Source organism: Heterocephalus glaber, unplaced genomic scaffold (genome assembly GCF_053883595.1).
Source record: "Heterocephalus glaber isolate CG9 unplaced genomic scaffold, H.glaber_assembly_v1.0 deba00001461, whole genome shotgun sequence".
Lineage (NCBI taxonomy): Eukaryota > Metazoa > Chordata > Mammalia > Rodentia > Bathyergidae > Heterocephalus > Heterocephalus glaber.
In genome coordinates, this window is record NW_028258308.1 from 41,848,802 (window position 1) to 41,865,775 (window position 16,974).

Consider the following 16,974-nt stretch of genomic DNA (forward strand, 5'->3'; position numbering starts at 1 on the left):
TCATTGTCACAGACACTGCACTAGAAATAAACTTCAGAATTTCCTACACAAGGTATGGACACTTATTCCAGAGCCTCCCTCTTTTGGCCAAATAATAGAAAATGAGATTCTTGGTTTTCCACTAATGAATTTACATCTGGATTGAGAAATACAAAGCAAAGTATTGGATATGTCTCTAAAGAAGCTTTTATGTCACACCCTGTACCACCCAGTCTCTGCTTGTCACAGTGAGGGCCTCTCTGTGAGTGGAGTGATCAACAGAGGGTGAAGCTGGCAGCCTATTACTGGAGAAGGTCTTAACTAGACATAGTAAATTAGTAGCCAGGCTCCCATTATCTTTGTCCATTTTTCTGTTGCTAACAGCAAAATATCACAAGTTGGGTATGTTAATCAGCTTTGGGTCACAGTGAAAAAATACTTAAGAAAAGTCAACTTAAAGAATGAAGGGTTTATTTTGGCTCAAAGTCTCAGAATTGTTTATCCTTGCTGAGGTGGCTCCACTGGTTGTGGGCCTAGGGTGAGGCAGAGCACTTCGGTCAGGAGTATGTGGTGGAGCAAAGCAGCTCAGCTGATGGTGGCTGGAAGCAGAAGAGAGGAAGAGGTCAGGATCCCAGTCTTCCCTTCAATGCATGGTCCTACTGGTACCTGGCTCCCTCCCACTAGTTCTCATCTCCTAAAGGTCTCACCACATTTCAGTAGAACTACAAGCTCCTGACCAAGCGTTTGGTATATGGGCTTCTGAGCCACATTTAAGATAACACTGGGTAACTTACAGGGCAATGTGTATTTTGACTCATTGTGCTGTTCCAGGATTGACAGCCAGCAACTGGTGATGCCCTTCTTGCTGCCAGAGTTCTCAGTGGGCAGAAGACAAAACAGCAGGAGACAGGGAATGCATGATTCTCATCTCTCTCCCTCTTCTCAAAAAGCTACCACGACTCAGTATCCTATGACCTCATCTAATTCTAGCTACCTCTGAATGCCTCACATCTATCTACACACCACAGTCAGATTGAGTTTCCTTCTTAATAGCCTACAATGTGGATTTAATTCCAACATGACTTTTTCAGTGGACAAACCATATTCAAATCATAGCATGATTTTAATAAGAATTAATCATCATTCTATCCCAGTCTATGTTCTAGAGATTCATCATGGTGTATTCCTCTACGTGTTGTTTCCCATTTGCCAGGAAAGTAGGTTAAAATATGCATCATTTCCATACCAAGAACTCAGACAATTAACTATTTTTAGTTCTTGCCTTTTATAATTAATTTTTATACATTTTAAAGTGTATTTTATATTTCTATATCCTATTGTTTCTTGCACTAACATATTAAATATGATGTTGCATGGAACTGAGAAAAGTATAGCTCTATTATCATCCCTGTGAACTATTTATGTCTTTTACCCAAGAGCTCATGAGTCTCTTTTACTCAAGAGTCTGAGACCTGTGTTTGGCCAGCAATGAACTCGATGTAGAAATTTACTCATTTCCACAGAATTGTTTTAGATGACAATAAAGATTTGACAAGTTAGAAATTCAGACAGACCAAAACTTTGCCAGATAAGCATACACTTGGTAGTTTCTGAGGTTATTGGCAACTCTGAGATGCAATACCCTAAATAAGGTATGAATCCATATCTAAAACCTTTGATAAGATACCAAGTCCTTTGTTAGTGCTGACACCAGGACCTATTTATACATTAACTCATTTATTCTTTAAAGAAGCTCTGTGATGTAGGTATTATTAACCTCTGCACTTTAGAATCAAGGCAACACAGATGTCAGTAGGTCAAGACATTTTTTCAAGAACATTAAACCCTTTTAGTCTGGCTCCAAAATCCTACTCTTTATCACCATAAGATAGAGAATGAAGATTTTCTACTTCCTTTGGGAAAACCACTAAAGAAGGTCAACAGCTTGATTCACTTTCATGAAGGCATTCTTCTAGTCTCTTAATAGTTAAAAATTCAAAATTCATAGAGCATTCATTTTGATGTCAATCAGCTCACAGAGATAAGGCATTACATTATGCTTCCACTGGGTGATTCTCTAATTGTTCAACTAATAAGAAAAAGTGTATATGATAGAGGCACAGAGTAAGATCGATTCATCTAGCATGGAAAGTTTCTTAAAGGAAGTAATATTGATAATTACTTTTTTTTTCAAGTATCACAATGTTTATCAATAGATACAAGTATATAAAATCAGGGCATGAACATGACTTGATAAACTAAGTAGACTTAATTTCAATACTATAATAAGAGGGACCAATCCAAATTCTCACCATTTGTTTCACACCCACAAAAACCACTTCAAGGGCATTAACAATCTCTCAAAACTGATCAGTTTTGTGCAAGTAAACCATGTTTCTTTTTAAAAGACTTGTGCACTTGCCCAGGCTCAAGGATATTAAAATCTAGCACATAAAGCCCATTACTAGAGGTAGAAATACAGGCAATATACTATTACGGCAACAACCATCAATTACAGTTAAGAATTTTTCTGTAACAACCAAATGGATAATCAAATATTGCAACAACTCAAGTATTACTGAGCAAAGTGCATTTCTACAGTATTCAGTGGTGCTATTCAGTTTTCTAACTTAAACCAGCCTATGATAACTGGCAGCGAAAAAGGTCCTTGCAATAGACTGCCTCTGCTTGAGAACTTATGATGTAATTATTGCATGCTGCTAATATACTATCTAAACATTAAAGACACTCCTAAAATATTTGATGGTAGACTATGATTAAGACATTACACTACAAAAAAACCTTATGCAGAAGGAAATCCTATACTGACGTGCTTCTGCTTTAAATATTGTGAAAACATACAGCCGAATGAATTTTCGCAGTGGTTAGGTCAACTGCAGTTACATCATAGCAACAGTATGTTTTGCACAATTTAAGGCTGTGGCTGGTTCTTTAGTCAGCTTCTTCCTCTGATTTTTCTTCTTCAGCAGTTTCTAGCCAAGTCAGCCACTGATTCAGCTGGAACAAAGCCTTGCCTTTTCCTAGTGAATCAAAGGGAAGGCTTTGATAATTACTTTTAAAGTTGAAATAATTTAATTGTTGCCACTTAATTGAAATGTTTATTTTGAATTTTCAGTCTGAAAAAACGCTTAAGAAATTACATAACTTTACCTGTTGAACTAGCTTCATACAATTCAAGAAATAAACATAAAAATATGAATTCTGCAGATGTTCAGCAGAATCATCTAGTAGACACTACCTTTTGGTGGAGCAATTTTTCTAAAGTATAAATTAACAATGATACTTATTTATTCTATATGCCTGTTACTATTGTAAAAGTCTCATATATATTAAATTCAATTAATTATCACAATGAGCCTATGAAATAGGTACCATTATTAGCTACTTTTTTTCCTACAATGACATTCATACCCTATAGATTTCAGTAGCTTTCAAATGCCACACACCTACAGAAAAGCAAAGGTGTTATGGTTAGGATCCATTGTGTCAAAGGCTTGGTTGCTAGCTGATGGGCTTTGAGAAACTAAATGGTTCATGGGAGATCTAACTTCATTAAGTGGTTAATCTTTTGATGCATTTATAGTTCAGGGGCTTATCAGAATTGAGGGCTAATTAGACAAAGTGGATCCCTGGCATGCCTTTGAAGGGTATGTCTTCTCTACTGCCCTTTCCTCTCCAGCACTTTTCCCTCTGCTTCCCGGCTGCCATGTAGTGAGCAGTTTTGCTCCACTGCCCCTTTCCATCATGCTGTTCTGCCTCATCTTAGGTCTACAGCACTGGAACTAGCAGATCATGGACTGAAACCTCTGAAACCATGAGCCCAAATAATCTGTCCCTCCTTAAGTTGTTTGTGTCAGGTATTATGTCAGATGGATGGAAAGATGACTAACATACCAGGCAACCTAATGCCAAATCTTTCAAACCATTATACAATATAATCTTTTTTTGGAAAAGAATTGGATATTTGATTGTATGAGTCCTCCCCAAGTTCTAAGCTCATAAATCACTTTTCATTACGTTGTAATAATAAAAGAGCAATGTATACAGAGTGGTAAGACCCATTTTTGTTCCCATTACTACCAGTTGGAGCAATTTCCCAAACAGTTCCAAAAGGTAGCTCAGAGCCATTTCCCTGAACTTGGTAGGCAATTTAGGTGGCTGTGTTTTTGGCATAGAGGCTATAGCCTGGGACTTGAGACTAATGGATACAGAAGCTGGTGTCTGGAAAGATGGTGATCTACACTGAAAAGAGAATGGAGATGTTTAAAGTATGCAACCCACATACTAAGGAATCATTTAGTAGTATATTCAGAGCTGGGTCCATTAACACTGGTTTAGAAGTTTCAGTCAAAATGATAGATAAGAAAGCCATACACATGAAGTGAAAATATTGTATTGGTTCATGTTTTCTAGAGGAACAGAATAAATAGGACCCACATACACATATATATGTCATATATATATATATATATCATGTAGAATATGGATAATTATGCAAGAGGATTGATTAGATAAGCTTTTAGTATCAGAGGAGGAAATAGTTCAAAATGGCTCTCTGTGCTCTGAAGAACTAGAAGATCTAGTAACTGCTCAGTTCAAAAAGCTGAAAGCCACAGAGCAAGAGAGGCCAAAGACGCAGCACAAGTTCAAGACTGAAGGTCTGTGAGTTCCTTAAAGAGTCATTGCTAAAAGCCTATGCTGAAAGGCTAAAGAAACTGGACTGGAATATCTACAGGCAGTGGCAGTAGGAAAAGAGTCACTTAGCCAACCAGAAAGGAGCTTTTGAAAATGCAGGCTGACTACCTCCTTCTTCCCCTTTCATTTCATCTCGGCTCCAAGTCTATTGGATGGCACCACCTACATTCAGGGTGGGTTACTGCTGCTACTTTTGCTGGCCTGTATGTCAATCATTTCTAGAAACACCCACAGAAACACTTAGAAATGTGCCTTACTAGTTTGCTAGTTGCATCTTAATCAAGTTGTCAATCAAGAGTAATGGTCACAACTGGAACATCCCTCTATCTTGGGTCTTTATAAATATTTTGATAATAGTAACTATGTATACTTGGTGTTAGAAATGTGTGATAATAGAGAAAGAAACAAGTATCTAAAGCTCAGAATGAAAGTCTTCTCAGAAAATCTTGTTACTTCACATGCTAGATGATCATTAGTCTGTTCTATCTTCATGATCAGGTACGATACACCAAGAACTCACATGTTCTAACCTCTTAGATATAATATGAACATCAAGATCTTCATCTTTGGGCTGACAACTCAGTTAAAAATCCATTTAAAAAGCAATGTAATCTATGTGGAAGTCCTAATTGCATCTTTCCTACAGTGGAAAGTATACATGCACTTGGATTTAATCTTTGGTCTGTAAACTGTGTACATTACATGCCAGTTATTGAAAGGTTACCATTTGATATTGAAATAGTCAAGAACACAATAAATAAAATAATATTGGAAGATTACAAAATGTCAAGATTTGTCTGAGAAAAGTAAATGTTGAGGTGTAAAACTACCATTGGGTTATCAGAAATGTACATTATTAAGTGTTACATCTGCTTTAACTCTTTACAGGTTAAAATCAGGCTGAAATAAAAAAGGACACTAGTGTACTTAGCTCATTCAGAGAATGTAAGCATGAAACTGTTAAAGACATTCTCCACATATTCATCAATGGAAATATGACTACTATGTACTCATTAAATTACGGAAAATTTTTCCCATGTTCATAGAATGTGCCCACCTACCAGCAACAGTAGTAGGTACAGGTTTGACAATCTACCAGAAAAAATCCTGGAAGAAATATGAATGTGTATCCAGATTTGTTTAGCTTATAAAATACTTCTCCAAAATTATCTACTTTGCAAAGTACTATAAATGCATCTTGATGTAAAAGTTTTCTGATGTTGATTTTGAGATTTGGGATTATTATGGAACCAAAAAAGAAGATTTAATTCCAGTGATTACAAAAATGTAGAAATCTTAAATCTAGACAGGAGAAACTTAATAGCTCAAAACAGGAAATTACAATTATATGTTCCATGCTCATGAGGCTCATTGAATTTTTTAAATACTGCAACCCATAATTTCAGCAGAGGAAAATGTAAGTGAAAGTACTTTCTTCTACCTGGTCATTGTAAAAAGATAAACTGGCACTATGAGCATACCTAAGGCCTTATCACCTGCTCCTTCTGTGGATCTTCCTAATAAGGAATATGGCATCCTTTATTGGAATGATCATGAATAGTTCTACTTCTTCACCACAGCAGTACATTCCTAATCTAGCCATTGTTACATGATAAAGGGGCTCATTGTACAGCAACAACTCCAGTACAAACTCTTCTTACAGGAGTACAAGATTGTTCTTCAAAGCAGCATAAATGTTGACATCTATTTCTTTAAGAAAATATTGGCAGGATGACATAGCCAAGTAGTAGATATGTATAGGTAGTTTTATGATAATTCTCAGCTTATCCTGCAGGCAGGATATTGATCATAAACCTAAGCAAAAGGTAATATAACTAGATACAGAGAAAAAAAATTTAAATTCTAGCTCATATCAAGCAGAGAAAACTGCACTATTTACCCATTCTTTTCATATTTTGTAATGAAAATTCTAGTTTTCATTGATTATAAGTCCATTTCAATAAATAACTTTTTGTAGCCTTAAAGAAAAGTGATTGTTTTATTTTATATAACTTCGTATTTTAGAAAGCATTTATAAGTTGGATTTTTAATCCATGCCCAAATACCTTAATGAGGAGGTAAAGCACAAGCAAACATCATTCCTCATAATACAATGCTCAAAAAGTAAAATAATTAAGTAACCTAACTTTGCCTTCAAAACTTGCACACAAAATTACTCCATTATGGTTTTCTAAAAGTCAAAATAGAAAGTATGTGTGGGAATTGGGTTTTTATTGTTTTTTTACTTTTGAGTAAAATTTACCCTTAAAGAAAATTAATTCATAGACTAGGTTAATCATAATGGATATTTTAAATAATAAAAAGTCAATGTGTGTTCAAAAGAAGAATAGTACTCGATTTTTTTCCAAATCATACATGCAATGGTTATGATGTCATGACTATGTTAACATATTTTAAAAATTTAAAGTATTTTCACTCAATGTAATTATTTATTTTCTGTAACCCTGCCAGTTAAATCAGAAGAAGAACTATTTTTCTTATTTTGTGTTGACTTTCAAAAGTGTTGTTAGCAGGGGATAAGAGAAAAGGAGAAGACCAGAAACACCCATCTTTTGAATAATGTAGCTTTTAAAGAATACATGTCCCAGGCCCTTTACTTCTTCAGTGGTCATCAGAGCATTCAGGGGCTAGCGCTGCATCATGCTGATATAGCCCCCTCCCATCTTCCCATTTCTACTTGAGAATCTCTTTTAAGCTACTGTGCACCTTCAAACAAAGAATTAACTTGTAAGGAATTCTCTCTCAACTCTATTCCCATAGAATTTTAAAATTCTCTTTACATATATGTTACTTTTTCCCTTACAGAATTATTACAGTCTCATGTATGTGTTATTTCACTTGCTTACTGGTCAGTTTCCTATGGATAGGTTGTTGAGATTTTCATTTTTGCATGGTAGTACTTACTAATCTATTTCAAATATTGTGTATTAAAAGAATATGACCCTGTACACATCAGAGTCGCTACACAGACCCCTCATTTGTTCAATAATCATTTAACAGTGAAGCATAAAGTAGAGTGCTAGATTCTGAGTAAACAGGGATAGAGCTACCCATTGTTAGGAGCTCACCAGTGGTGAGCTGTACAAATGAATGAATGTTAGTAACACGATGGAGTAAGGGCCATGAGAATGTAAGGTGTAGCAGTATGAGAATAGCAGGTGTAAGAGTATAAAAGAGCCACCTCTAAACGCAACTTGAGTGCAGCAAGAGGAAAGTGGGGTTTTCCCTAAATAAAATGAGGAAGGAGAGGATAGTGCTGCAAATGATATGTGTAAGAATAAGACTGCTTAGATTAGACACTCGGTGAGTTTTAAAGGGTGAAAAATATAGATGCAAATAACAAACCATGATGAGAAAATTCCAAAAAGTGAAACAAGAATGTTCAAGCATGGCAGCATAAGCACTATGTGTTTGAAGAAGTACTCATAGCTCATTACGACTGAAGCATAACAGAATGAAATGGGTAATGGCAGTGATGGTAAACAAGCCTGGGTAGGTAAGTGAATGTATACCACAACTGGCCTCAAAAGAAGATCTCAAGCAGAGAAATTACTTTATTACATTTAGATAATAGTTAAATGAATAGCTGCAAATTTTAAATAAATATTTAAATGACTCTGGGAATAGTTGGAAAGAAAAATTGCAAGTGATGGACATGGGGAATAATAGTAAAGGCAAGATAATGAATTAGGGAGCTGAACAAGTGATCCAATTATGAAGTGATTGGAAAATATTACAGGTTGTGTTTTGAAGTTGAGAAATCAGCGATGTGGTAACTGGGTAGTGATTATAAGATCCTAATAATAAATAGCAAGGAACTTAATGAATAACAATAGATTGGAAATGGTGAAATATTTGAAGAATTGCGGTAGTAAGGCTGGCAAGCCTGGTGTGCTGGGGCCTATGGTTCAGATGGACAGGGGATTTCATGCTGGTCAATGATGAGAGTCCAGCCAAAGTGTGCAATGCAGAATGCCCCTATGCTTTGCTTCATGCTCTTCTGTCAGCAACTTAAAATTCTTTTTTTTCCTTAGATTCTTTTATTGGTACATTTTAGGTATGCAATACATTTACATTTATCATTGGTACTTGTACCTTTACATGATATATCTTGGTTCTAAAATTCTCAATAATTTTGAGCAAAGGAATTTACATCTTCATACATTATCAAGTCCCCCAAACTATGTTGCTGGTTCTGAGAGACATCATTTAGTAATTATGAACTACAAAAGGAAAATGTGTTTTGTTCTTAGAAGACAGTAAGTAATAAATTCAGCTTAGTTGTATCACTAGGCAGTGGACTCCCTGCTCAAGGCCTTCAGTTAAGGGCTGTGAATTTTAAGTTTTTGCAGCTGTATTAATGAAAGATATATAAAAAAGTTTGATGAGTGAAGATATTTCAGTGAAACTTCTAATCCAAGTAGGTGTATCTAGTGTATGCGGGGCTGTCTGGGTCTAGAGATCTGAAGACAACCAGCTGGAAAAAGGAGGTGTCCTCCTGGAGAAGGTAGCTGCAGTCTCTGAATGGATGAGTCACCCAGAGACAAGAGAGTGAGAAGAGGAGGAAATCAGGCCTAAACTGTGGAGGTAAGCAATAGTCAGCTAGAACCAGAAAAAAAGTTGAAAAAAACCCAAGAAAGGAAGCCATGCTTCTAGTGGCTGGAAGTGATGGCTTTAAATCAGATTGTCTGTACTTCAGTCCTGGTTTTGTCACTTGCACGAAGTATATTTAGCTCTAATGTAATTTTTCTGAGCTGTGATGTCTTCAATTGAATTATTAGAATAATAATAACACCTAACTCACAAGGCTTTTGGGAGAGTAAAGTGAAATATTCTATGGAAGAGGTACAATCAGAAGGAATAGGTGTCATGGAAGATGTGAAGAAGGGAAGAGATTTTTTTTTTTTTAAAGCCAGTAGCAATGTCAGATGGCCACACAGTGAAACAAGGAAAGGACTGGAAAGTCCCCCTTGAATTTGAGAACAAAGAAGTAATAATGAGCTGGAGAAGAACAATTTCAGTGTGCCTGTAGTGTGGGGTGTTTGACCATTTAGATTTTGTGCTTTATCAATTTAGAAACTGAAACTAAGCATATCTAATGTTGTTATCAGTGAACATAATTGATGGCCCCACAATTTCAATAGTAAAAATATTTTCTTCATTTTCTAGGTGTTTTTTTTTTAATTCCACTTCCCAAAGTCTCAAATGCTTAGTCTAAAAGAAATGAAACCCCTGTTGTGTAGTCCTGTGTCTTCTTGGAAAACTTAGAACTTAGGATTCTAAAACTCCCAGTCCTACTGTTAGGAGAGGAAATTTCTGACAACAATTAAGTCAACCGACTTCCTCTTGGTAAATAAGAATGAAGGGAGAATGTCATCCTGAGTGGGGTTCTATGTTCCTTACTAAAGGGTATGTTTGTGGAGCAAGCTCTAAAATGGTACAGTATAAACCAGTATGAAATTCTACATGACCCTACATGACCTCAAGTACCTTGTTCTAAAAATATGAGGTCCGTAATGAAACTCCCAAACATTAATGGAGTCCCAGACACTGGCCTCACTGCTATAAAAAATACAAAGCTGTTAGCTATGATTTTACCTTAAGGGGGTGTTGTGGCTTGTATCTAGATATCCTCTCAAAACTTCATGCAGTCATAAATGAGGCCTTTTGCAGGTGGCTGGGTCTAGCATACGTGATGCTGGGATCAAGCATATGATGCTAGGATTAAAGGTGTGAGTGCTAGCTGTTTTAAGGGTGAGTAGCCTGGATGTTTTGGATAGGTTCCTTACTTGTCACTTGTTGCTTATTGCTGCTGCTGCTGCTGCTGCTGCACGTCTTCTGCTATGACCCTCTGCCATGCCACCCTGACTTGGAGCCATTTGATTATGGATTGAAACCTCTACAAACTGTGAGCCAAAATAACCCTTTCCTCCTTTACCTTTGAGTGTTGGGTATTTTGTCTCAGTAATGAGAAAAAGTAACTAAGACAAGACGCTTACAGTCTAATAGGAAAGACAAAGTGAATATGTTAGTAATAATCATATCAACTCAAACTTAAAATTGGATGTGAAAAGATCTCTCTGGTTGTATTATCCTTCAACCAGAGAAGAGTTCTGAAAAGGAGTCCATGTAAGTGTGTATTAGCACTTCAGATGCATCTTTAAAAAATGAGTCAAGTTCAGATAGAAAGTACTTTGGGTATAGAACATACTATGAATAAAGAGACAAAGTAAGACACGCACTTTACTTCAGGAGCAGCAAATAATTTTTTGAGGGCTTGACCACAGTTTTATGTACAGCTAGAAAGGTGCATAAGAGTCAGATCATGGGCATAGTTTCATGCCAGTTCAAGAAAATTTGAACATTGTTTCATCATCAATGAAGAGCTCTTGAAAATTTTTGTGGTAGGAACTGAAATATTCACAGGCCTACAAGTAACATAGGTCTAGATGGTGGGAGTAAGAAAGATTAGGATCTAATGCAGAGACTTGGGATAGAATTGATGGTAAAGATTAGATGGAAATGCATATGAAGTGGTGACACACACTTGTAATCCCAGCACTTTGGGAGGCTGAGGCAGGCGGATTGCAAGTTCAACCCCAGCCTGGGCAATTTAGTGATTTAGCAAGAACCTGAGTGAAAAAAAAGAGAGTGTGTATGTGTATGTGGCTCAGCGGGAGGCCCTGGGTTCAATTCTTAGAGTGTAAGAAAAATAAAAAAGAACACTGAAGAAGAGAAAGCTATGAAAACACTGTGAATATATCCAATGCTGAAATGGAAAAAGGAGTCAGTGACTGAAACAGAAAAGATAATAGTACAATGGAAAAGAAAAGAGAAAACACACAATATTAAGAAGAGATTCCAGAATGAGTGGGAAAGGAGAAAATTATGAGAAAACACTGTTATGTTAAGTGCTTCTTTTATAGTTTTTCACTTATTCATCAGATAATGTCTATTGTTTCCTGCAGGTGTGAAAATAAAGGTTTATAATTTTAAGCTACTCATCAACAGGCAATAGAGATGACAGATAATAGAGCAGAGACATAATCTTAGGTCATTCTTCCAGAGTTACCAGTGGGAAACTCCTGCACCAAGAAGCAGCAAGTCAGGAATGTGGTCCAATTCTGACACCAGCTCCCAGAATAACTTTCTATGGTTTGATTCATTACCATAGTGTAGCAGACATCCCTGCCCAGTACTAGCAGGCTATGAGTGGCACATGCTTCTTGCTTTCCCTAATTTGGCTGTGTTGCTTTATATCAGGAATCAGACCAAAGCCCTATAGGACTCAAATGGCCACTTCAGGTAGCAGAGTTGGGCTAGTATTGCTCCTTTCCTAATGGCTGTCACTGAGGCCTAAGTCCTGGTCTGTGAAGTGGCAGAGCTCTGCAGAGTTACATGCATCTGAGGTCAGCATGATCCCAATTAAAATCCTTTCCCCTGAATTATGACTTCTCACTGACCCAATGGATTGCTTGTTAATTGCACCCTGTCCCAGTACCAGTTTGTTCTATCCAAGCAAGATAAGCAGTGCTTACTCCCTAACAGCCCTGCCTAGCATTGGCAGTGTTTCACTAGATGTCTTCTCTGCTCCCTATTCCTTCCCATGATTGTATTCAATAAATACTGGATGCACTTGGGGGCTTTGTCTTGATGCATCAGTAGCACTGATCAGGTCCCAGGACCTAGATTCTATCTTGTTTACTGTTTATATTAACCTTTTTATTAACCTAATTATTTAATTAACCTTGTGCTATGGTGGCTCACAGGAGGCCAGGACCCACTGTGGGGGTTCTGGCAATGTCCCCTTCCCTGTTCCCTATACCATAGCTCTTGGGTTCCATCTGAGTCATGAGGGTGTTGACCTATATCATTTACTTATAATGTCCAGTTCTAGTACTTTATGATTTTTATTTAGGTATGTATGATTTTATTTATAATGTTTTGGTTCTAATATTTTATGGTTTTTATGGTTCTTTAATGTTACAGTAAATTCTTGAGAGGATGCAGAAAGAATGTCTGACAAATAACAAGCTCCCACAAAAGCATAGCTAGGCCATCTCTTCGTATGAAATGAAAGGAGACCAAGAGGATGGCTACCATACTGAGCTTGAGAAACTGAACTTAGTGGCATAAGAAACTGAAATCAGAGGTTAGTTGGATGTCGAGCTGAGGGTCAGTGGGTAATTGAGAATATCTCAGATAGCTTATGATGAGTGGTAAACATGTAAGGCTGCTTTTGACAGATGTCCTTCAGAAGAAAAACGCCCCTGGGTACAAATGGATGAGTAATCATAGTACTTCCTACTCTTAGCTTTTTCCATTTTACAAAAAAGGGGAAGGACAAATGTGGTTGAATAAACTGCTTCCAAATAAATTTGTTCACAGCATTATGACTTATGTTCAAAGTCCACCGAGAAAAAGGGAGGGCATTCAGACCATCCAGTGCAGACTGCTGCCCTGGAAGCCATTGTGCTGGGCTCCCACATTAACCTGTTTGGAGAACAGAGCAACGACTTGGAAATCACACCCTAAGTCCCAGTCCTCATTCTGTTAACAGTCAGAGTAATGCTGGACTGGGTGTGTCATGTGCACTGCCTCAGTTTACTAATCTGTAAAATGAAACTGGTAGTACCTAATTCATAAGTGAGAATATCCATTCTGATGGTAGGTTCTCAAAAGTTTTTTGAGAAAAGGAGAAGTTTGAGTACAATTTACTGTGTCAATTAAATATAAAAAGTTATTTTTGAAAATCTGGAGGGTTGAATGAAATGATCTGTTTAGGTTCTTTTCAAGTCCATTGATATCCATGACCTCATTTGTTAAATTAAAAAAAAACTCCATTAAGCAATCAAAGATTTCTCAAATTTATTAAGCAGCATTTCTTAAAATAAGCTGAAACAACCATAATTTAGATTATATTTTTCAAACTAAAAAAAAACTGTTGTAAGGTTCTGATATATACTATTTGAATTCTTCTCTCCACTGTACTTCTCACTGATCAGAAACAACTATCTGAATGCAACTTCTACTTTTAATAGTTTGCTCATTTTGCAGTAATTTTGACCCCATTGTCAACATTCATCATGAATCAGCATCATGTCAGTGAAGGATTTGATCAGCCATAAATAAAAGTCTAGCTCACTTCCCCATTCTCAAATGTGAACATATTTGTCTCTGGGTTTAAAAGCAATTTTCTCTTTTGCATGTACATGAAAGGAAAGGAGGGATTTTCTTGGAGTTGGTTTGTTTGCCTGTTTGTTTCAACCAGTAGTCTTTAATTGTTTGCTCAACTTTGTCTCAGAGCAAGGTCCTGACAGGCTGGAATTCAACCTCAGGACAAAGTTCCACCATACTACTAAAGACAACCAGTGGATTCAGTTTTGAAGCTCCCTTCCCCTGGGTCTTTGATTATTTGGATCAGTTGCTTCTGCAGTGGCAGCTTCTGTGCAGGTATCAGGAACAAAATTATGGAGCCTCAAAGACAGAATTTGAAGACAACACTGCCATTGTGTTTAGGAAGATACCACATTTCTGAAGAGTATGGCTTTCTTCTTCCAAATCCTCTGGTAAGCATAGGCCCTTGGAACAGGTAGGTGTCTTGAGATTTTGGGTTTTTTTTTTTTTCAATTTATGTAGCCATTTAGAGACATGTAATGTATATACCATATTGTTAATCTAAGGAACATGCTATAAATAACAGGGTGTAACTGCCAAAAAAAAGAGAAAGAGATGTGATAGCTCTAGCTGAAGACTGTTCAAATACAATGCTTTGAAGCCAGAAAAATTAGTAGAAAATTGTTAGTTATCAAGGAAAAGACTGTTTAAAGATAAGTTGTACAGACAAATAGCCTCAAGAATGGTAGTGTGGTGCTTCCAGGTACATTCTCCCACATGATGTATGGTTTCCTTGAACAAGAAAGAGATGGAATTCCCCATTATAGATCCAATCTTTTGGATTAGATACATGTTTGGAACATAAATTCTGGGAGAGCTTACTCCTTAGTAAGGACTAAGTCCCTGCTTTTGACATCTTGATACAAAAATTTGTCTTAACTTGTTGGTGGAAGAAAAAGAGAACAGCAGGGAACTTCGGTCTTTCTAGAGCTGCTGAAAAGGATTAGACGGTATCAGAAATTTCTAAGAAGAGGAAGGAAACTTTGAAAACAAAGACTACTACTAAATTCTTAATTCTACTCAGAGTAAAACCTGTTATGCAGTTGTTTTACCAGCTAGTTCTTATCATTGCTATATATTTTTTAATTAAATGTGCTCTGAGATATACAATACTAAACTGCAAGAGTTCTTGGAAACCAACTAAATCCATTCTTGTGCCCTTCTGCATATTTGGGCTACTTGAAGTCCAGAAAGAATGGCATGCCCAAAGTCCTATTAGCTGCAAATGCAGAACTGGTCCTTAGGACCCTTGGCATCTTTTTCCAACCACTTTATAAATAAGGGCCAAGGCCATTTAGTTAAAAAGCTAGGGAGATGATTTTTGCAGTCATCATAATTATTTATTAGAAAACTCCCAGCCTAATCCAACCACTTATTTATGATCAACGAACGATCTGGAATTCATTGAACTTTGCTAACTAGCTGCTCCTGTGATTTTTTTTTTTTTTTTTTTTAACGTTTGAGGTATTACTGTAGGAATTTAAATGAAGATAAGAACCACTTACTGATCTCAGAAGTTCTCTTTAGGGAGCAGTTGGCTGTGCAGTCTAGTCACAGAGCTGCAGTTCCCTGCTGAGGGGACAGTGTGTGGGGCTGCAGTCCTGAGCCCTGGATCAGGTGCCCCCAGGCCACCCCTATGGTAGCCAGCTGTTTCCACTTGCTAGATACTGATCTGATTCCTGAGAAGCAGGACTTTCTGAGAAAAGTCCCGGGCAAGCCAGAATGAGTCAGCTACCTTAATTCACACTTAGCACCTACTGTGGCTCTGACTGAGTCACAAACTGACCTGTGTTTACAATCGTGCTCACAATACTACTATGAATCATGGATGCAAACATAATGATAGATCCAGAGTAAGGACTGGAAGCCAGTTCTTGGGACTCTTAGTCCAGGGTTTGTTAAAAACTCCAGTCTGTGTGTATAACTTGGAGTGTTAACTCAGGAATAATAACATCATCCTCTCTAGTTGACAAGGAAGAAAGGGCTAATAGACCAACACATTTAGTTGAAATTAAAAGTGTGCCCAAAATGTGTAAAATAATATTGCAAAGGAGGTAAGCGTTAGGCAGGGCCACAATTGTAGAGTTCCCCTTACTGTTGTTTCCTAAATATCTAAAGCAGAAGAGAAACAGTAACAACATCAAGTGTTTGCGACGTTCTGAGCCTGATAGAATCTGTGTTGTGGTTTAATTGATGGATTTCCCTTAGAAGAAACTTCCACTTCTGAGCTCTTGTAAAAACATTTCCTAGTTCCACTTTGTGGTAGTCATATTTTCCAGAACTCTCAAATGCTAATCTTTTCTTTCAGTTTTGATTTTCATTCATGTGAGAATTTAAAATATCTCCTTTTTGGGGGGAGGTGTAGAAGAAGGAACATTTCATAAGAAAAGGCCCAGGTTTCCTCAGAGCTCAGGACACACTTGGTTCCAGCGCTGCAGGCAGCAGTGTTGCGACCGGGCACAGATTGGGACTGTAGTGGGTGCACATCCTCAGAGGCATAGCCAGGCTCTTCTGGCCTCTGGGTCAAGGACACATGTTCCTTCACGTCAGCTGGGCTCAGTGTGTTCTTTCAGGATCTCTTCCATATGACCTTGGGCTTCTTACTGTAGACTTAAAGTCTCTGAAAAAAATAGGGTCAAGCTAATGAAGAAGAAAATACTCTAGCGAGAGAGGAGGAGACTGACTTCATTCAAAATATTCTATCCCATTGTTTCTATAAACTCAAGCATTTCCAAGTTCTGACATTTCAGAATGAATGAAAACTTTCAGTATGAAAACTTAGCATCTCACAGACTCCTAACTGTAAATATACCACAAAAATCCTTTGCCAGATTATGTGACCTACATGTGTACATGCAAGGATGTGTGTGTGTGTGGGGGGGGGAGTTGGTAATTTCTCTTTAGACAAAGATTATAAGAGCTTGGCAGAAAAGCAGGAACCAAGGTAGGAAAACAGGGAGATCTCAAATGTTGAGCTCTGAAATTTGGATTTAATACATCTGGTAAGATGATACCGTGCAACTAGTATTTGAAGAGTTTCCTCTCAGGAAACTCTATTAAGAGCAAGCTAGCTTAGAGCAT

At 37.3% G+C, this 16,974-nt stretch overlaps 1 protein-coding gene across 10 annotated transcripts in view; it reads left to right on the forward strand.

The window, feature by feature from the left end:
- The first annotated feature begins 13,857 nt into the window (after positions 1 to 13,857).
- The window catches only part of Ido2 (indoleamine 2,3-dioxygenase 2), a 47,462-nt gene continuing 44,345 nt past the window's right edge, over positions 13,858 to 16,974 (forward strand). For 5 of the 10 annotated variants that reach the window (XM_013076071.3, XM_021236775.2, XM_021236776.2 and 2 more), the window contains exon 1: positions 13,865 to 14,285. Coding sequence is in view for 5 of the 10 variants with exons in the window: in XM_013076070.3 (XP_012931524.2) it covers positions 14,187 to 14,285 (99 nt within the window). In the remaining 5 variants the exon portion in view is untranslated. Of the gene's footprint in view, positions 14,309 to 16,974 lie in introns of all 10 variants that reach the window. The other 5 variants (XR_015453490.1, XM_087217360.1, XM_013076074.3 and 2 more) reach the window with 4 other exon arrangements.